This window comes from Panulirus ornatus, chromosome 1 (assembly GCF_036320965.1).
Source record: "Panulirus ornatus isolate Po-2019 chromosome 1, ASM3632096v1, whole genome shotgun sequence".
Taxonomy (NCBI): Eukaryota; Metazoa; Arthropoda; class Malacostraca; order Decapoda; family Palinuridae; genus Panulirus; species Panulirus ornatus.
In genome coordinates this window covers 14,406,803-14,427,951 of record NC_092224.1, presented here as the reverse complement: position 1 = coordinate 14,427,951, position 21,149 = coordinate 14,406,803, and the positions used below count along the sequence as shown (strand labels likewise).

The window sequence follows — 21,149 nt, the reverse complement described above, 5'->3', positions numbered from 1 at the left end:
ATGTAGGAACTGGCAATTATGTTTAAAAAAAATAAAACTAAAACTTGAAGATCTGCATTAATGTTATGTAGATTTAAATAAATGATGATACATATATTGTAGGGGATTACAACATGACTTGTATGAATTATACCATTAGGTGTGGTTGTTTTATATGAATAGTAGTATAAATTATGCCATCATGTGGGGTTGCTTTGTATGCCTTGCTGTGTTGTAGCATAAGCATTTATTCATTTGATAATTTTGCCATGTATGTAAGTAATGTGTTAATGTTTTGATAATCTTATCTCATTTTTTCAAAAGCGGGGGGCTAGAAACCCTCCCCTCCTTGTATTTAAGTTTCTAAAAGGGGAAACAGAAGGAGTCATGAAAGGAGTGCTCATTCTCCTCGAAGGCTCATATTGGGGTGTCTAAATGTGTGTGGATGTAACCAAGATGAGAAAAAAGGAGAATAGGTAGTATGTTTGAGGAAAGGAACCTGGATGTTTTGGCTCTGAGTGAAACAAAACGCAATGGTAAAGGGAAGAGTGGTTTGGGAATGTCGTGGGTGTAAAGTCAGGGGTTGGTGAGAAGACAAGAGCAAAGGAAGGAGTAGCACTACTCCTGAAACAGGAGTGGTGGGAGTATGTGATATAGTGTAAGAAAGTAAACTCTAGATTGATATGAGTAAAACTGAAAGTGGATGGAGAGAGATGGGTAATTATTGGTGCCTATGCACCTGGTCATGAGGAGAAAGATCATGAGAGGCAAGTATTTTGGAAGCAGCTCAGTGGCTGTGTTAGCAGCTTTGATGCATGAGACCAGGTTATAGTGATGGTAGATTTGAATGCAAAGGTGAGTAATGTGGCAGTTGAGGGTATTTTTGGTGTACATGAGGTGTTCAGTGTTGTAAATGGAAATGTTGAAGAGCGCGTAGATTTGTGTGCTGAAAAAAAACTGGTGATTGGGAATACCTGGTTTAAAAAGAGAGATATGCATAAGTGTACGTATGTAAGTAGAAGAGATGGCCAGAGAGCGTTATTGGATTGTGTGTTAATTGATAGGCACATGAAAGAGAGACTTTTGGATGTTAATGTGCTGAGAGGGGCAACTGGAGAGATGTCTGATCATTATCTTGTGGAGGCGAAGGTGAAGATTTGTAGAGGTTTTCAGAAAAGAAGAGAGACTGTTGGGGTGAAGAGAGTGGTGAGAGTAAGTGAGCTTGGAAAGGAGACTTGTGTGAGGAAGTATCAGGAAAGATTGAGTGCAGAATGGCAAAAGGTGAGAGCAAATGATGTAAGGGGAGTTGGGGTTGAATGGAATGTATTTAGGGAAGCAGTGATGGCTTGCATAAAATATGCTTGTGGCATGAGAAGGGTAGGAGGTGGGCTTATTAGAAAGGGTAGTGAGTGGTGGGATGAAGAAAGAAGATTGTTAGTGAAAGAGAAGAGAGAGGCATCTGGACGATTTTTGCAGGGCAGTAATGCAAATGACTGGGAGATATACAAAAGAAAGAGGCAGGAGGTCAAAAGAAAGGTGCAAGAGTTGAAAAAGAGGCTAATGAGAGTTGGGGTGAGAAAGTATCATTAGATTTTAGGGAGACTAAAAAGATGTTTTGGAAGGAGGTAAATACAGTGCATAAGATAAATGAACAAATAGGAACATTGGTGAAGGGGGCTAATGGGGAGGTAATAACAAGTAGTGGTGAAGTGAGAAGAAGGAGTGAGTATTTTGAAGGTTTGTTGAATGTGTTTGATAATATAGTGGCAGATATAGTGTGTTTTGGTCGAGGTGGTGTGCGAAGTGAGAGGGTCAGGAAGAATGGTTTGGTAAACAGAGAATGGTTTGGTAAACAGAGAAGAGGTAGTGAAATCTTTGTGGAAGATGAAAGCTGGCAAGGCAGTGGGTTTGGATGCTATTGCAGTGGAATTTATTTAAGAAGGGGGTGACTGTGTTGTTGACTAGTTGGTAAAAGGATATTCATTGTATGTATGGTTTATGGTGAAGTGCCTGAGAATTGGCAGAATGCATGCATAGAGCCATTGTACAAAGGCAAAGGGGATAAAGGTAAGTGTTCAAATTACAGAGGTATAAGTTTGTGGAGTATTCCTGGGAAATTTATGGGAGGGTATTGATTGAGAGGGTAAAGGCATGTACAGAGCATCAGACTAGGGAAAACAGTGTGGTTTCAGAAGTGGTAGAGGATCTGTGGACCAGGTGTTTGCTTTGAAGAATGTGAGAAATACTTAGAAAAACAGATGGATATGTATGTAGCATTTATGGATCTGGAGAAGGCATATGATAGGGATGATAGATCTCTTGTGGAAGGTATTAAGAGTATATGGTGTGGGAGGTAAGTTGCTAGAAGCGGTGAAAAGTTTTTACTAAGGTTGTTAGACATGTGTACAAGTAGGAAGAGAGGAAAATGATTGGTTCCCAGTGGATGTCGGTTTATAGCAGGGGTGCGTGATGTGTCCATGGTTGTTTAATTTGCTTATGGATGGGGTTGTTAGGAAGGTGAATGTAAGAGTTTTGGAGAGAGGGGCAAGTATGCAGTCTGTTTTGGATGAGAGGGCTTGGGAAGTGAGTCAGTTGTTGTTCGCTGATGATACAGCGCTGGTGGCTGATTCATGTGAGAAACTGCAGAAGCTGGTGACTGAGTTTGGTAAAGTGTGTGAAAGAAGAAAGCTGAGAGTAAATGTGAATAAGAGCAAGGTTATTAGGTACAGTAGGGTTGAGGACAAGGAAACTGGGAGGGAAGTTTGATGGAGAAAAACTGGAGGAAGTGAAGTGTTTTAGATATCTAGGAGTGGATTTGGCAGCAGATGGAACCATGGAAGTGGAAGTGAGTCACAGGGTGGGTGAGGGGGCGAAGTTTCTGGGAGCGTTGAAGAATGTGTGGAAGGCGAGAACTTTATGTTTGAAGGAATAGTGGTTCCAACAATGTTATATGGTTGCGAGGCTTGGGAACCTGGATGTTTTGGCTCTGAGTGAAACGAAGCTCAAGGGTAAAGGGGAAGAGTGGTTTGGAAATGTCTTGGGAGTATAGTCAGGGGTTGGTGAGAGGACAAGAGCAAATGAAGGAGTAGCACTACTCCGGAAGCAGGAGTGGTGGGAGTATGTGATAGAGTGTAAGAAAGTAAACTCTAGATTGATATGGGTAAAACTGAAAGTGGATGGAGAGAGATGGGTGATTATTGGTGCCTATGCACCTGGGCATGAGAAGAAAGATCATGAGAGGCAAGTGTTTTGGGAACAGCTGAGTGAGTGTGTTTGCAGCTTTGATGCTCAAGACTGGGTTATAGTCTATAGATGGGTGATTTGAATGCAAAGGTGAGTAATGTGGCAGTTGAGGGAATAATTGGTGTACATGAGGTGTTTAGTGTTGTAAATGGAAATGTTGAAGAGCTTGTAGATTTGTGTGCTGAAAAAGGACTAGTGATTGGGAATACCTGGTTTAAAAAGAGAGATACATAAGTAGACGTGTGTAAGTAGGAGAGATGGCCAGAGAGCATTATTGGATTAATTGTTGATCGATCGGTGCATGAAAGAGAGACTTTTGGATGTTAATGTGCTGAGAGGGGCAACTGGAGGATATCTGACTATTATCTTGTTGAGGCGAAGGTGAAGATTTATAGAGGTTTTCAGAAAAGAAGAGAGTATGTTGGGGTGAAGAGAGTGGTGAGAGTAAGTGAGCTTGGAAAGGAGACTTGTGTGAGGAAGTACCAGGAGAGATTGAGTGCAGAATGGATAAAGGTAAAAGCAAATGATGTAAGGGGAGTGGGGGAGGAATGGGATGTATTTAGGGAAGCAGTGATGGCTTGCGCAAAAGATGCTTGTGGCATGAGAAAGGTAGGACGTGGGCAGATTAGAAAGGGTAGTGAGTGGTGGGATGAAGGAGCAAGATTGTTAGTGAGAGAGGCATTTGGACGATTTTTGCAGGGAAATAGTGCAAATGAGTGGGAGATGTATAAAAGAAAGAGGCAAGAGGTCAAGAGAAAGGTGCAAGAAGTGAAAAGAGGGCAAATGAGAGGTGGGGTGAGAGAGTATCATTAGATTTTAGGGAGAATAAAAAGATGTTTTGGAAGGAGGTAAATAAAGCGCGTAAGACAAGAGAACAAATGGAAACATTGGTGAAGGGGGCTAATGGGGAGGTAATAACAAGTGGTGGTGAAGTGAGAAGGAGATGGAGTGAGTATTTTGAAGGATGCTATGGTTGAGGTGGTATGCGAAGTGAGAGGGTCAGGGAGAATAATTTGGTAAACAGAGAAGAGGTAGTGAAAGCTTTGCAGAAGATGAAAGCCAGCAAGGTGGCAGGTTTGCATGGTATTGCAGTGGAATTCATTAAAAAAGGGGTGATTGTGTGGTTGACTGGTTGCTAAGGATATTGAATGTATGTATGGTTCCTGGTGAAGTGCCTGAGGATTGGTGGAATGCATGCATAGTGCCATTGTACAAAGAGAAAGGGAATAAAGGTGAGTGTTCAAATTACAGAGGTATAAGTTTGTTGAGTATTTCTGGGAAATTTTATGGGAGGGTATTGATTGAGAGGGTGAAGGCATGTTCAGAGCACCAGACTGGGAAGGATCAGTGTGGTTTCAGAAATGGTAGAGGATGTGTGGATCGGGTGTTTGCTTTGATGAATGTATGTGAGAAAAACCTAGAAAAACAAAAGTGTAATAAATAAGTAATAAAATTATTATTTGTCTATAGGTTGAACTGCAGCCTCCATTCATTCCTACCTATATGGGAGAGAAAAAACTTCGTTTGTTTCATCGTCCGCCTCTGAAACGATATTCTCACGGTGCTCTGTCTACTCAAGGCTCACATCCAGTATATCCACTTACAAAGGAAATAAAGAAGAAAGCAAAGGTAAAGTTTGATACTTAGTATCAAGCTATATATTTAAGATCTGATCTTTATTAAATTGTGCTTAAATATATATTTCAAAACCTACCAGTTAATCAGATGCTTAATGACGTATACCAAAATATATACCAAGAAAATTGCTAGTTTTGCTCCTGAGGCTATTTCACTCACTTGTTGCATATTTGCTTATTATATTATTAGATATGTTTTTATTATCATGTTGATGCTATTCACTGTTCATTTACTAACAGCAAAGAGAAATGGAACGCTTGGCATCAGGTGGAGGTGATGTCTTTTTCATGAGAACTCCAGAAGACCTTACAGGAAAGGATGGGGACATTGTCCTCTTTGAGTACTGTGAGGAGTATCCTCCACTTTTGTCTCAGGTTTGTTTTATGTGATTAAGCAATTTGCACATCTCTTTTTGACTAGTAGGCAAGTTAGAAAACAAGTATGGATAAATTTTGTGGTGTATCTTTCCGTATGGGGTGGCATATTATTTTAAGTGATGAAACTATTTATGTTGTGCTTGATCTGTTTTTGTCACTCCTGGGGTTTTGCCAGCATGCCTCAAAATTCAGTGACTAGCACTTTTCAGATTTTCATGGGAACTGCTGTGTAAGATTCCCAAGAAATGCTTAGATTGTGGTGACTGTGATCTCATCATTGAAGGTGGAAAATAAAGTAAGGTATTATATGGTGTTTGATCCATGCCTCACTGTTGAGGTTAAAGTCTCTACATCCTAGTCCAGTAACTTTGTTTGCAGAATATGATGTGAGGCACTTTTCCATAAGAGTGAAATGATTATCATGATTACCCATAGGAATATTATATACCCAAAGTACTTTTTTTTTTTTATAGTAGCCAGTATGGCACATGTAAAAACATGTCCCACTCATAACCATCTTAGATGAAAGGTTAGATAACAGGCATAAGAAAAGAGAGATTGGAGGGGAATAATTTGCGCTCCACAGATGTTTGTTGGTTTGACTCTTACAAGTGGGAAGGTTATATAAACAGGAAAAGACAAAAAATGGAAAAGGATTCCATAGCTTCATTGGATAAAGGAGAAAGAGGTGTCATAACATTCAATTCTTATGTGGGTTGCTAGTCTCCATACATGCTGTGGAAGCATTAGCCATACACATGCATAGGTTGTTGTTCATGGGCGTTTGGACACACACTGACAATTTATGAGAGGAGTGGCTGAAGTTGTACAAGTAGAACAAAGAGAGAGAGGCAGTATTATAGTTGATGGAAAGGGTTAGTTGAAGAGAGGTAACAGCAGCACAGATAGTGAAGTGGAGAGCTTTTCATTCTGGCTTAGAGAGTTAGAAGAAAAGCCACCCTAGACATTTGAGTACTCCATGCATCCCTACTTTTGACTTGGAGATGATGACACCAGAGGCATCCAACTTCCAGATGTGTGAGATATCTCTTGTGGTTTGTAGAACATTGCCCCAGAGAGAAAGGGGTGTTTATACTTCATGATAGCATTTCACAGTTACTGCATTCACGTGTCATTATTTTTAGGTTTGATCCAGTCAGTCTACCACAGCTCAGAATAATGATGAAAATTCACAATTATTTGGCAGGTTGGCATGGCAACTCGAATTAAGAACTACTACAAGCGACGAGCAGGAAATGATAAGGGGCCGCCAGAGTTCCGCTTTGGTGAAACAGCTTATGCACACACATCTCCATTCCTTGGAGCTATGCATCCTGGACAGAGTATTCAAACAATGGAGAACAATATGTACAGAGCACCTCTGTATGAGCATAAGGTAATGATCTCAAGGCTTTAGTACTTTTTTCATAATTGGTATAAGACATAGTATCAGAATAGTCCAGGGAGTATATTTGGGTTGAGTTAGTTAATGTCCAAAATGAGTTTCGTAAATTAATGTGAAATTCCTGCCAACTGAGTAAATGCAGATTTGGAAAGTTAACTGATTAACTTTTACTTTCTTGTATTTTCTTGAAGTAGCTTGTAGAATCACGATTATATGTAACTTGCTGAGTGATGGAACGCCTTTGTTTATGAAAGCTCACCTTGTGTGTGTGTGGGTGTCATTGTCTAATTGTATTTAATCTATTTTTATACTGAACAAGACTTAAGGATTATGATGTACAAGCTTTTATTATTTACGTTTTTCTTTTATAAATAAATCAGATCGATTTGTGCACAGACTTACAGTCTCACCTTTTTGCCACTGTGCAGTCACTTTGAATATTGAAGGGGCTGACTTCATTGCTCACTATTTATGCAGGGGAAGTTCTTGGATGTTCCATGTCCTCTGTAACAGTGTTTGACTGCATTGTATCATCAATGCTGTCCCTGATATATGAATGTGAGAGGAGGGGAGTTGATAGAGGAAGGCAGAGGGGTTAGTGGTGTAATAAGGAAATATTCTGGTAGGCAGTCCAGATTGAAGGTTACCAGTTGGAACAGATCATATGAAGTGAAGAGTATGTTTAGGCTGGCAGGATTTAGTATTTCAAAGACTTCTAGTTGGGATGCCAAGTGTCTGAGGTTACCATCAACACGTCAGAAGGTCACCTGAGGAAAATCCTTGGATAGAAGGGTTGGCAGGAGATGACATATTAAAGACACATGTTAGTGGACATTAGGATTGAAGGAATGGAAGGTCTATTATTGTCTCACTGGACAAATCACATGTGGCTGAAGAGGCTTGGAAAACTTACGATTTTTTCCATTGGAGGCTCCAGTTCATGGACAAAGTCCACATCTAGGCCAGGCCTTAAATGAAATATAGAAAGGATTATGAAAGGTAAAAATAAGAGAGAAGTAGTATTTGATAGCGATAATTTTACTGCATTTGTTTCTTAATTGGGTTGTTTTTGTAATTATCAGAATGAGACCTTCAAAATAGCCCCAGAACTTGCACCTCCAACAGAATAATGTACAAACTTGCAACCTGTGGGTAGGACGCATGGTAGACACATGACCCAAGTGGTCTTTCTCACATATCTGATAAGTTATTATTTTTATTTTTTTTATTGTAGGCTCCAGTCACAGACAAAAGCCCACATGCTGGGCCTTGATTGAAATTTAAGGATGATAATGAAAGGGAAAAAGAGGAGACAAGGGAAAGTATTTATGAACAGTGAAGGAAGTGAAAAACTGTCATTTGAAATGTGCCAGGTCATAATTACAGATGCTCCTTAACTTATAATGGGGTTTACGTTCTGAGTTGAAAATATAAGTCGAATATACATTTAATACACTTGATACTGTTCATCTAACCTATCAAACACCATAGCTTAGCCTAGCCTACCTTAGATGTTCTCAGAACACTTACATTAGCCTACAGTTGGACAAATCATCTAACACAAAGCTTATTTTATAATTGTTTTGAATATCTTATGTAATTTATTGAATACTGTACTAAAAAAATGGTTTTATATGTACTCACCAGAGGCAGGAGACACAGATGGGCATTTTGTAAACATGATGGGATGCAAAACAAAACACAGAATCAAAGAAATGCTGGCAGTTCAGTACACTGTAGAGTAACGGTTATTTACACGTTATCGCATGGCTGACTAGAAGCTGTGGCTTGCTGTCACTGCACAGCATCACGAGAAAGTATCTTACTGCATATTGCTAGTCTGGGAAAAGATCAAAAGTTTGAAGTACCGTTTCTTCTGAATGCATATATCTATTGCACCATTGTAAAGTAAAAAAATCATAAGTCGAACCATCGTAAGTTGGGGGTCATCTGTATTTGGAAAGACATAAGAGGGTAGAGAGTTCCAAAGCTTCGAGATGTAGGGAAAGAAACAGTCATTAAAACAGCCCACCCTTGAGTTGCCAATAGCCATGCAGTAATCATGTGACACAGCAGCTTCTGAGTATTGCATCATCTAGACAGTGATAAGAACACACAAGCATAAAAACCAAAGTAAAACCTGCAGAAGAGGAAAAGTGAACCAGCATCGTGGCATAGGGAAAGCGGGTCAAGCTTTGAGGTTAGCCTGGGAGAGTTTATATGTCGGATCATTTTCAGCTCAACTCTTTCAAGTAAAGATGCAGAGCTAGAACCACCCCAGATGTGAGAGCAGTACTCATGCAAGGACAGATCAGTCCTGTGTATAAATGGAGCAACTGTTCCAAAGAAAAGGAATTTTGAGATTAAACAGGACACTCAATTTCTCAGAGGCAGACTTATCTATTTCCATAATGTAGGGTTACCAAGACAGAGTGGATTTTACAGTAATTCCAAGTATGGTCATTGGGTCAAGAGGTGGGATTCCAGAATTGTCAAAGGAGAGAGGAAAATTTGATAGAGAGATAGGTACAAAGTGGTCCTTGGTGGCATTAAGCTCAAATAGATTTTGTCTGCTCCACAGAGATACCCTTTCTAAGTCTAGAGTTTATTGGGGAAGTTGTGTTAAGACGACATACAAATTGAGTGAGAAAAGGGACCAAATTGAAGGATGTGGAGGAATGCAGTAATGAGTCATCAGAATATGAGTGCATTTGGTTATTTGTGAGAGGAAATCATTGATAAAAAGGAGAAAAAGTGTAGGAGATAGGAAAGAACCTTGAGGGACACAACTGATGATGGAGAAAGGGGAAGTGACTGAGCCCTCAACAACCATGGAGATATATCAGCTATAGAGGTAGCTAGATATAAGGGAGCAAAGTGAAGGAGAGAAGCAAAAGAGATGAGTGTAGAGACTTGACCCCAGTATCACAACTTGTCAAAAACTCTGGATATATCAAGGACGATTTCATAGGATTCCCCAAAATCTTTCAGGGATGATGATCAGACATTACTATTGTGATAGGAAAGAATGGCAGCAATGGGTCTCAACTTATGTAAGCCATACTGGTGATCAGAGAGAAGTCTGTGAGATTCAAGATTTCTAATTATATGGGAGTTAAGGAAGGATTTTGGCTTTGCAAATGATAGATGTCAAATCAGCAGGATGATGGTTTAAGGAGTTAGAACAGTCACTCCTTTTAAAGATGGGATGTATCAATGCATGCTTCCAAGAAGAAGGAAAAGTTTTGGGTTTTAGATGAAATGGAACAGATGAACAAGCTCAGGTGCAGGTTCAGAGGCACACTTATTCAGTACATGGGGGATGCATGCCATAAGGACCGTAAGCCTTGCTTGTGTCTAGAGAGAGAAGTACTTTTTGGACATTCTGAAAAGAGATTATGGGAAGGGGCATAGAATTAGTTAGAGGAGAATCAGGGGGTGAAGGAATGTTAGAGTTTTCCAAGGTAGAGTTAGAGGAGAAATGGGAATCGAAGATAGTTACTTTGCCTGCAGAAGAGACAGCTATATTACCATCAGAAAGGAAAAGTGAAGGAAAGGTAGAGTGACAGAAGTTGTCAGTGATGCCTTTTGCTAAAGACCAGAAAGACCTGTCAGTGGATGATGAGGAAAGGTCATTGCTTTTCTTTTGAATAAAGGAACACTTTGCCCCATGGATAGCATACTTGCAATGTTTATGGGTTGTGCTAAATGCTGAATGGGAGTTAGAGGAAGGAAAATTTTTCTAAGTGCGATATGCCTGATCCCTTTCCTGAAGGGCTTCAGAACAGGAATGGTTGAACCATGGATTGGAAGAAGAGTGCATCATGGAGGAAGAGGGGATAAATGCTTTGATTCCTGTAACAATAACCTCTGCTATGTTGGTGGAGACAGAAGCATCACCATGTAAGAGATAGTAATTTACTTAAGGAAAGTCAGAAAAGACTTTACGTACATTATTCCTGTCAGATTTGTTGAGGTGCTAAGAAAGAGCTGCTGGGAGAGGTGCCATTGAAATAGATACATTTATGAGAATGTGTTCAGATGAACCAGTTTAGGGTGAGATTGTGTAGTTACAGTGGGATGGATTAGAGGTGAAAAACAGATCTGAAATTATAGGAGAGTGGACACAGTAATCAGGAATATGGGTAAGTTAGGAGATAATTTGATCTAGATAATTGAAAATGGAGGATGTGAGGGCTTCAATCTTCCCATCATTTGTATGGAAGGAAATCAACCATATCATGTGGTGAACATGGAATCCCTGGAGTAGAGGATCTCAGCTTGTGGATAAGAGGATGTCACAGTCTCATGGCAGGAGTTTAGATAATCAAAGAGAGATATAAGATTTATAGAATTATGAGAGGAATAGGCAAAACAGACAAATAGTGTAATAGCTGGGAGACAGACCTTGAGTCAGATATTATGAAAGTTTGGGGACTCAGGTCCTTGTGGCATGCAACAGGTGTGATGCTGTTGGAACAATCATAGACACCCCTTTTGAACTGGAATCGTTAATGGAGATTACAGTTGGATATGTAAAAGGGTGCTAGTGAGAAAATCATTAAACAACTGGGTCTCAGAGAGAAGTTGTTCAACAGTAAAGTGGTTATTAGAGAGACCATTGATATTGATATAGTGAGTAGAAAAAGAGGAAAGTTTATCAGAGAGGGTGAGGTCATGGGATGGACTGTTACTTCTACTGTAAAAGCCCTCCTTCTCATTGGCAGTAGGTAGGGTGGAAACCTGGAAATTCTTAGCATCCAATGATGCCAGGGTTGAGGGGCCATAGATTTGTTGGATTGTATCATGATTATATTTAAAAATGATTTAGGTGACAGGAGGTGGCAAGAGAACATATGTGAAGAAAATTAGTGGGTTTTGAGTTGGAATCTGGTGTTTGTAATGAAAAGATGGCAGGACTAGCCAAGTATTCCCATTCTGATGAGACAATGTAAGACCAGCAAGCCTGACATGATGACTGTAAGATGGTTCTGGGCACCACTTTTACACTCCTTGTTCATGATGGTGGTACCACCTTGAGCAGCTGCTGTCAACAGCCTACTGCCTAATGGATTGTTTTAAGAGTAAGGGATGGGAGATTTCTGAGCCCTTCCTCTCTCTGGTAGCAGTGTCACACAAGAAAGTGTAGTCATAGGGCCTTAACCACAACTTGCGTATTGACCATTTATCTCTTATCTTTTTGTGACCACTTTTTCATGGAAGTTTCAGTATCAAATAGGAGCAGTTGTTGAATTAATGAATTGCATATGATGAATCTGTATTTTGTATTAGAAAATTAATTGAAAATTTATGTAATGTGAAGACATTTCAAGTTATGGTATATATATTTTCTTAATGTTACTATGCAATATTAAAAATCATGGCTGTAGTGACTCTGGATTTAGGGTTTTACATTTTTACTTCAGTTAAATATGAAGATTATTTCCTGCATTCATTGTAGGCATTGTTTTTGAGCTATTTATATGGAATCTGGTTATATTACTTGGCCCTTCTCTTGTACTTGATTTTCTTTCACTAATATGCTTCTTTATGTTTTCATTTTTTTTTATGCATATTTGTCATTTCTTGTGTTAGCGAGGTAGCATTAAGAACAGAGGACTGAGCCTAAGAGGGAAAATTCTCTCGTGGCCCCCTTCTCTGTTTCTTCTTTTAGAAAAGTAAAAACTGGAGGGAAGGATTTCCAGCCCCCACTTTCTCCCCTTTTAGTCTCCTTTTGTGACACATAGGGAATATGTGGGAAGTATTCTTTCTTTCCTATCACGATCAATCTATTCCTTGGGTAGGGGAGAAAGAATTCCACCTCTGTATTTCCTGCATGTTGTAGAGGGTGGGTTGGTGGGGAAGTGAGGGGGCTGAAACCCCCCCCCCCCTTCCTGTATTTTAGTTTCTAAAAGATGGAACAGGAGAAGCGGCCAAGAAGGCTTGGGCTGGGATGTAGGATGTGTGTGGATGGAACCAAGATGAGAAGAAAAGAGAGGTGGCTAGCATGTTTGAGGAAAAGAACCTGGATGTTCTGGCTCTGTGTGAACAAAGCTCAAAGGTAAAGGGGAAGAGTGATTTAGGAATATCTAAGGAGTAAAGTGTGGGGTTGTCGTGACTGCAGGTATAAAGTCAAAGGTTAGTGTGAAGACAAAAGCAAAGGAATGGGTAACACTACTATTGAAGTGTTGGGAATGTGTGAAAAAGTGTAAGAAAGTGAAATCCAGACTGATGTAGTTGAAAATACAAGTGAATGTTGGAGATGGATGATTATCACCGCTCATGCACTAACCATGATAAAGAACAACATGAGAGGCAAGTGTTTTGGGAGCAGTTTAGTGAGTGCATTAGCAGTCTTTATGCAAGAGACTGGGTATTAAGGATGGATGATTTAGATGCAAAAGTGAGTAATGTAGTAGTTGAGGGTATAACTTAGGGGCTTGGGATCTTCAGTAACAAATGGAAATGGTTAGCAGCTTGTGGATTTGTGTGCTAAAAAAGAATAGTTGTCAGGGATACATAGTTTAAAAAGGACAAAAACAATTATGTGTATGTGAGTAGGACAGATGGTGGTATTGTTAGATTACATACAAATTGATAAGCATGTAAAAGAGACTCTTAGATATGTATGTGCTGAGAGAGGCAGCTGGTGGGATGACTGATCATTACCAGGTGGAGGTGAAGGCAGAGGTATTTGGAAAAGAGGAAACAATATGGATATGAAAAGGATGATGAATTTAAGTGAGCTTGGAAAAGAGACTCTTGTGAAGAAATCCCAAGAGATATTGAGTATAGAGTAGCAGGTGAAAATAATGAAGCTAGCAGAATGTATGAGAAAGGGATGTGTTTATGAAAGCAATACTGGCATGTGCAAGAGAATTGCCTGGCATGCAGGGTGGGAGGTGGGTAGGTGGGAAAAGGTAGTGAGTGGTAGGATGATAAAGTTACTGAAAGAGAAAAGAGAGGGCTATGAGTGGGACTTACAGGGAAGGATTGCAAATGTTTGGCAGATATACAAGAATAATAGGCAGTAGGGGGAAATAGGTTGGAAAAGAGGGCAATATGAGTTAGGATGAGTACATTGGTACACTTCAGGGAGAATAAGAAATTGTTCTGGAAAGAGATTGATATTGTGAAAAACAAGAAACAAATGGGAACATTGTTGACGCACCTGGTGCCCATGGGGAAGTGGTAACATATAGAGTAAGGTGCAATGTGTTGATTTGCTGAGCATGGTCACATGGTTGCATTCCACCTGTGTGATTGTTATTTTGAGGTCATTACTGATAATCACTCCAAGGCCTTTTTCTGACATAACTGTAGGTTATTTTGGGTGGGTCCTCTCTCTAGGTCATTTATGTATGTTCTGATATTTGCCATCCAATAGTTTGCATTTTTAACTATTCTCCCAGGTGTAATTCCAGCTAAATGATTATTATATTGAGGCATTCTTGTATTTTGTCCTGCTCTTATTACTTTGCATTTGCTCAGGTTGAATTTCATCAACCATGTATCAGACCAACCGACTAGTTTTTTTTTCATGATATGTAGGTTGAACTTCATCAACCATGTATAAGACCAGCCAACTAGTTTTTTGTTTTTTTCATGATATTTTCTTTGTCTGCAAACATATTCACGTAGGAGTCCATACTTTCAGGAAAGGCATTTACCTAGATCAATAAGAGTAATGATCCCAGAACAGAACCCTGTGGAACTCTGCTGGTTATCTCGACCCATTTAGAGAAGACTCCTCTTCTGTGCCCTTTCACTGAGATGATTTATCCATCAAAGGAATTTCCTTCTTATTCCTGCCTGGTGATCCAGCTTGTTATTCAGCCTCCCATGTGGCACAGTGTTAAATCCTTGATGGCGTTCCTGTTACAAACAGTCCACCCAACCTTCCCTCTTTATCTGGGATTAAGCTCATTCTCTTATTGAATTGTAAGAGGTTCATTAAACATGACCACCTTTCCTTAAACCATGCTACTTCTTATTTAGGTATTTTCTCCCGTGTTGAAATTCATCCTCTTGCTGTCTCCACACCACACATGTTGGTGAGGCCAGTCTGTAGTTCAGCACCTGTTTCCAGTCTCCTTTTTTTTTTTTTTTTATAGATAGGTGATAATTGCCCTTTTCCATTCCCTTGTCACTTTGCCTCTCTTAAATGACATTTTGAACTGTATTTTTTGATAGTTTGTCTAGCGTATCTGTACATATCTTCAGCATATATGGTAAAACTTCATTAGGACCATGACATTGTATGGATTAAAACATTTTTGTCTTCTGTTAATATCTTTTATAGATACATCAGTGATTTTTAAAATTTCCTTGTTCCATCTCACTGGTGTTTAGCGTACAGTGTTCTGCCACAGTGGGAACACTTTTGAACTTGTTATTCAGTTCCTCACATATCCTTACATCATCCTTTGCAGTGCTTCCCTCTGAATCCCTTAGCCTCATTTGCTGTTTTTTAATTGGCAACTGACTTCTGATAAATCTATGCAAAAGTTTTGGGTTTTGTCCTGCCATGTCCACAATTTTCTTCCTTCCATATTTTGCTATACCACTGCACATCTCAAAACACCTTTGCATTAAGACATCTCTTATCAAACCATTCTTTCACCTCTCATACTATATGTTCTGTATTTGAGATTGAGATACTAGTGTTTCACTGCTTCCTAGTAAATTTCATAGAACTTCTTACCACAAGAGCCCTTGTTCCTGGCCACAGAACTCCATTTCCCTATCTATAAATTGTATCTCACCTCTGCTCTAATTTCTTCATGATCCACATAGTCATACTTAAGTATTACTTCATCACTTCCAGTTGGTGTATCATACAGTATACTCAATTTTCAGTCAAGTATGTGTGAAGATAAAGATTAATGAGTTGTGGTGTATCATTCCCCATCTCAGTATATTCATGAACATGTTGGTGTAGGAAATTTTCCTGATTGCATTCATTTACCCTGATTTTTGGCCAAAAATATGCATGGAATCTGAGGGCTGATATCTAGGTGTGATTGAGAAGGGTCAAATTTCTATAGATGTATGAAAGTTTGTTTGCTTTTGAGCTTGCTGTTGCCATGTTTAGAGGAGTTGCCATAATTCATGGGTCTGGTACCAGAAGCCTCTGTAAATTACCGAATAGCAGATTCTAGTGTAATTGATTCAAATGGAAGTAATTAGTTAGTCTAGAGGCCATGAAATATGCTTAAACTCCTCCAAACCTGTTTGTTAAACTGATAAACATTTTATAATATACATAATACATCAACAATTTTATTTAACTTTTTAAAAGGGGGTACAGAAGGAGTCATGCGGGGAGTGCTCATCCTCCTTGAAGGCTCAGATTGGTGTGTCTAAATGTGTGTGGATGTAACCAAAATGAGAAAAAAGGAGAGATAGGTAGTATGTTTGAGGAAAGGAACCTGAATGTTTTGGCTCTGAGTGAAACGAAGCTCAAGGGTAAAGGGGAAGAGTGGTTTGGGAATGTCTTGAAAGTAGTCAGGGGTTGGTGAGAAGACAAGAGCAAAGAAAAGAGTAGCACTACTTCTGAAACTGGAGTTGTGGGAGTATATGATAGAGTGTAAGAAAGTAAACTCTAGATTGATATGGGTAAAACTGAAAGTGGATGGAGAGAGATGGGTGATTATTGGTGGCTATGCACCTGGTCATGAGAAGGAAGATTATGAGAGGCAAGTGTTTTGGGAGCAGCTGAGTGAGTGTGTTAGGAGCTTTGATGCACGAGACCTGGTTATAGTGATGGGTGATTTGAATGCAAATGTGAGTAATGTGGCAGTTGAGGGTATAATTGGTGTACATTGGGTGATCAGTGTTGTAAATGGAAATGTTGAAGAGCTTGTAGATTTGTGTGCTGAAAAAGGAGTGGTGATTGGGAATACCTGGTTTAAAAAAAGAGATATACATAAGTATACGTATGTGAATAGGAGAGATGGCTAGAGAGTGTTACTGGATTACATGTTAATTGATAGGCGCATGAAAGAGAGACTTTTGGATGTTAATGTACTGAGAGGGGCAACTGGAGGGACGTCTGATCATTATCTTTTGGAGGTGAAGGTGAAGATTTGTAGAGGTTTTTAGAAAAGAAGAGAGAATGTTAGGTTGAAGAGAGTGGTGAGAGTAAGTGAGCTTGGAAAGGAGGCTTGTGTGAGGAAGTACCAGGAGAGACTGAGTGCAGAATGGCAAAAGGTGAGAGCAGATGACTTAAGGGAAATGGGGGGAGGAATGGGATGTATTTAGGGGAGCAGTGATGGCTTGATTAAAAGATGCTTGTGGCATGAGAAAGTTGGGAGGTGGGCAGATTAGAAAAGGAGTGAGTGGTAGGATGAAGAAGTAAGATTGTTAGTGAAAGAGAAGAGAGAGGCGTTTGGATGATTTTTGCAAGGAAGTAGTACAAATGAGTGGGAGAAGTTTAAAAGAAAGAGGCAGGAGGTCAAGGGAAGGGTGCAAGAGGTGAAAAAGAGGGCAAATGAGAGTTAAGGTGAGAGAGTATCATTAAACTTTTAGTAGAATAAAAAGATATAGGGTGTTTTGGTCGAGGTGGTGTGCGAAATGAGAGGTTCAGGGAGAATGGTTTGGTAAACAGAGAAGAGGTAGTGAAAGCGTTGTGGAAGATGAAAGCCAGCTAGGTTTGGATGGTATTGCAGTGGATTTAATTAAAAAGGGGTGACTGTGTTGTTGACTGGTTGGTAAGGATATTGAATGTAGTATGTTTCATGGTGAAGTGCCTGAGGATTGGTGGAATGCATGCATAGTGCCATTGTACAAAGACAAAGGGGATAAAGGTGAGTGTTCAAATTACAGAGGTATAAGTTTGTTGAGTATTCCTGGGAAATTATATGGGAGGGTATTGATTGAGAAGGTAAAGGCTTGTACAGAGCATCAGTTTGGGGAAGAGCAGTGTGGTTTCAGAAGTGGTAGAGGATGTGGGGATCAGGTGTTTGTTTTGAAGAATGTATTTGAGAAATAATTTGAAAAACAGATGGATTTGTATGTAGTATTTATGGATTTGGAGAAGGCATATGATAGAGTTGATAGAGATGCTTCGTGGAAGGTAATAAGAGTATATGGTGTGGGAGGTAAGTTGCTAGAATCAGTGAAAAGTTTTTACCAAGGTTGTAAAGCATATGTACAAGTAGGAAGGGAGGAAAGTGATTTGTTCCCAATGAATGTTGGTTTGCGGCAGGGTTGTGTGATGTCTCCATGGTTGTTTAATTTGTTATGGATGGGGTTGTTAGGGAGGTGAATGCAAGAGTTTTGGAGAGAGGGGCAAGTATGCAGTCTATTGTGGATGAGAAGGCTTGGGAAGTGAGTCAGTTGTTGTTTGTGGATGATACAGCTCTGGTTGCTGATTCAGGTGAGAAACTGCAGAAGTTGGTGACTGAGTTTGGTAAATTGTGTGAAAGAAGAAAGCTGAGAGTAAATGTGAATAAGAGCAAGGTTATTAGGTTCAGTAGGGTTGAGGGACAAGTTAACTGGGAGTTAAGTTTGAATGGAGAAAAACTGGATGAAGTGAAGTGTTTAGATATCTGGAAGTGTATTTAGCAGTGGATGGAACCATGGAAGTTGAAGTGAGTCATAGGGTGGGGGAGGGGGCGAAGGTTCTTGGAGCGTTAAAGAATGTGTGGAAGTCGAGACCATTATCTTGGAAAGCAAAAATGGGTATGTTTGAAGGAATAGTGGTTCCAACAATGTTATATGGTTGCGAGGCATGGGCTATAGATAGGTTGTGTGGAGGAGGGTGGATGTGTTAGAAATGAAATGTTTGAGGACAATATGTGGTGTGAGGTGGTTTGATTGAGTAAGTAATGAAAGGGTAAGAGAGATGTGTGGTAATAAAAAGAGTGTGTTTGAAAGAGCAGAAGAGGGGTTGTTTAAATGGTTTGGTTACGTGGAGAGAATGAGTGAGGAAAGATTGACAAAGAGGATATATGTGTCAGATGTAGAGGGAATGAGGAGAAATGGGAGACTAAACTGGAGGTGGAAGGATGGAGTGAAAAAGATTTTGAGCGATCGGGGCCTGAACATACAGGAGGGTGAAAGGCGTGCAGGATTAGAGTGCATTGGATTGATGTGGTATACCAGGGTTGACGTGCTGTCAATGGATTGAACCAGGGCATGTGAAGTGTCTGGGGTAAACCATAGAAAGTTTTGTGGGGCCTGGATGTGGAAAGGGAGCTGCGGTTTTGATGAATTACACATGACAGCTAGAGACTGAGTGTGAACGAATGTGGCCTTTGTTGTCTTTTTGTGGCGTTACCTTGCGCAAGCACGGTAAGAGGGGGGGTGCTATTTCATGTGTAGCAGGATGGTGACGGGATTGGATGAAGGCAGCAAGTATGAATATGTACATGTGTTTTCTATGTATATGTCTGTGTATGTATATGTATGTATACATTGAAGTGTATAGGTATGTATATGTTCTGTGTGGGCATCTATGTATATACATGTGTATGTAAGTGGGTTGGGCTATTCTTTTGTCTGTTTCCTTGCACTACCTTGCTAACGTGGGAGACAGCAACTAAGTATATATACAGATAAATAAATAACATCAACAATTTTATGAACACAATAAAGGAAAATATAAGTGATCTTTCAATTTACATGATATGACTGGCATGTAATGAAACTGTTGACAGAATTACTGATAGTTTGGTCCATCACCTTCCCCTTCGGTGTATGATCGTGCATTTCATCAAAGAATTTATGAAGCATAAACGTCATTATTTCCAAACCATAAAGGGGAGACAATGAGTTTTGTTCCTCAAGTATTGGTAGGGAAGCCGAAGAGTCTTGTTCCAGCCTTAGCTGTTGGGGGATGGGAAGAGCCTTGTTCCTCAGATACTAGTGGGGGAAGCAGTGAGCCAGTAGGAAGTAGTTGGTTGGCAGCTAATGACCAGGGAGGTATTTTACTAGTACTTACCTGCCTGGGTGTTGGGAGGGTTAGTGACGTGCTTAGTGAGCCAGCACTTCAGTGATTGTCAAGTTGCATTCCTCTAACATTATCTACTGGCATTCTGTTGACAAATGTACAGTCTCTCCTTGTCATATGTAACACTTGATAACACTTAAGTCACACAGCTCATTCTTCATAACTAGATTTTCTTGTGGTGAGCATTATTTGCTTGCCCTTCCTTTTGGCAAAATGGTAGGAGCAATAGATAGAGGTGATAGGTAGGAACATTTAGGCAGGAGCAGTAGGTAGATATTTTAGGTAGAAGTAGTTTGATAGAGCATTAGATAATAGTCAGTAGGAACATTAGGTAGGGGCCTCAGCAAACACTGCGCTAAAAGCTTACAAGGAGCACTAGAGTTCACTAGTTGTGGAGACTCTGTTGCTGTGGCTACCCCTTTGAGGGAGTTACAACTGGAATGGGCATCAGAGATATACATAGATAGATAGAAGCAAGGAGCCTTGTTCCTCAGGTACTTGTTGGGTAGGCAAGGATCCTTGTTCCACAGATACTGGTATAGGGAGTGAGGAGCCTTTTTCCTCAGATACTGATGGTGGAGGCACTTTATTAAGTCATCCTCTATAGCAACTAGAGCATTGCATTGTGTGTGTTCCATCAAAACTTCAATGAATAAAATAAATTATTCTAGATCATATACATCCTTCAAGCATGCTGACGTAGAGATTCATACACTGTGGCTGCCACAGTCCTCTAATTTGTAAATGCAAGTTTGAATTTCTTGATTTATTGTGATTACTGTAATCATCATTATGAGGCTCAAGTATAAGTTTATGATCATGATCATTATATGCCTTTATATCTCAACTTTCCCTCTAACTCTATATTTTTTCTTCCATGTAGCTGTTCATTTATATTTGGTGCTGCCAAATGCTAAGTAACATGTTATGAAATTGATATGTATATTATATTTTTTTCAGAAAAATCTCTCATATGGAAAGGCATCAAACTGATAAAGGTTTTTCAAATCTAGTGGAAATAAGTACACTGAGGTCACAGTAGATACCTAGAGTAGCCACAGTTTGTTAAAGGAGTAGATTCTGTATACATAAGATATGAATATAAAATTCTTTGTTCATATGTGGCTTATTTGTTGCAAGTTGAGAACATACCCTTATTCTCAAATGTCTTAGGTGTAAAATTTCTCAGCTTTAACTCACACATGTTAGGGGATGGTATTGTACTAGATTGCTCATGTGTGAAATTCACCTTAAATGAACTACTTATTTATTGATAAAGTTGTAAATGGTAGACTTTTTTCCATTTCAGATATATTGTTCCAATGTATCAGGTCATTATTTTGACAATCAGCTAGATGGAAGTGTGTGATATCATACTTGATTATATTTTTCAGGTGACCATTACAGATTTCTTAATTATCAGAAGTCGAAACAGTTACTGCATTCGAGAGTTAGATGGTGTCTTTACAGTTGGACAACAGTGTCCTCTGTATGAAGTCCCAGGACCAAATTCCAAAAGAGCCAACAACTTCATCAGGGACTTTTTACAGGT

General features: G+C 39.6%; 1 protein-coding gene across 1 annotated transcript in view; it reads left to right on the top strand.

Annotated features, from left to right (window-relative positions):
- The window catches only part of Taf1 (TATA-box binding protein associated factor 1), a 323,621-nt gene that overhangs the window by 89,229 nt on the left and 213,243 nt on the right, over positions 1-21,149 (top strand). The window contains exons 11-14 of the mRNA XM_071676313.1: positions 4,693-4,851; positions 5,100-5,234; positions 6,445-6,633; positions 20,992-21,147. Coding sequence (XP_071532414.1) covers positions 4,693-4,851; positions 5,100-5,234; positions 6,445-6,633; positions 20,992-21,147 — 639 coding nt within the window. The remainder of the gene's footprint in view (positions 1-4,692; positions 4,852-5,099; positions 5,235-6,444; positions 6,634-20,991; positions 21,148-21,149) is intronic.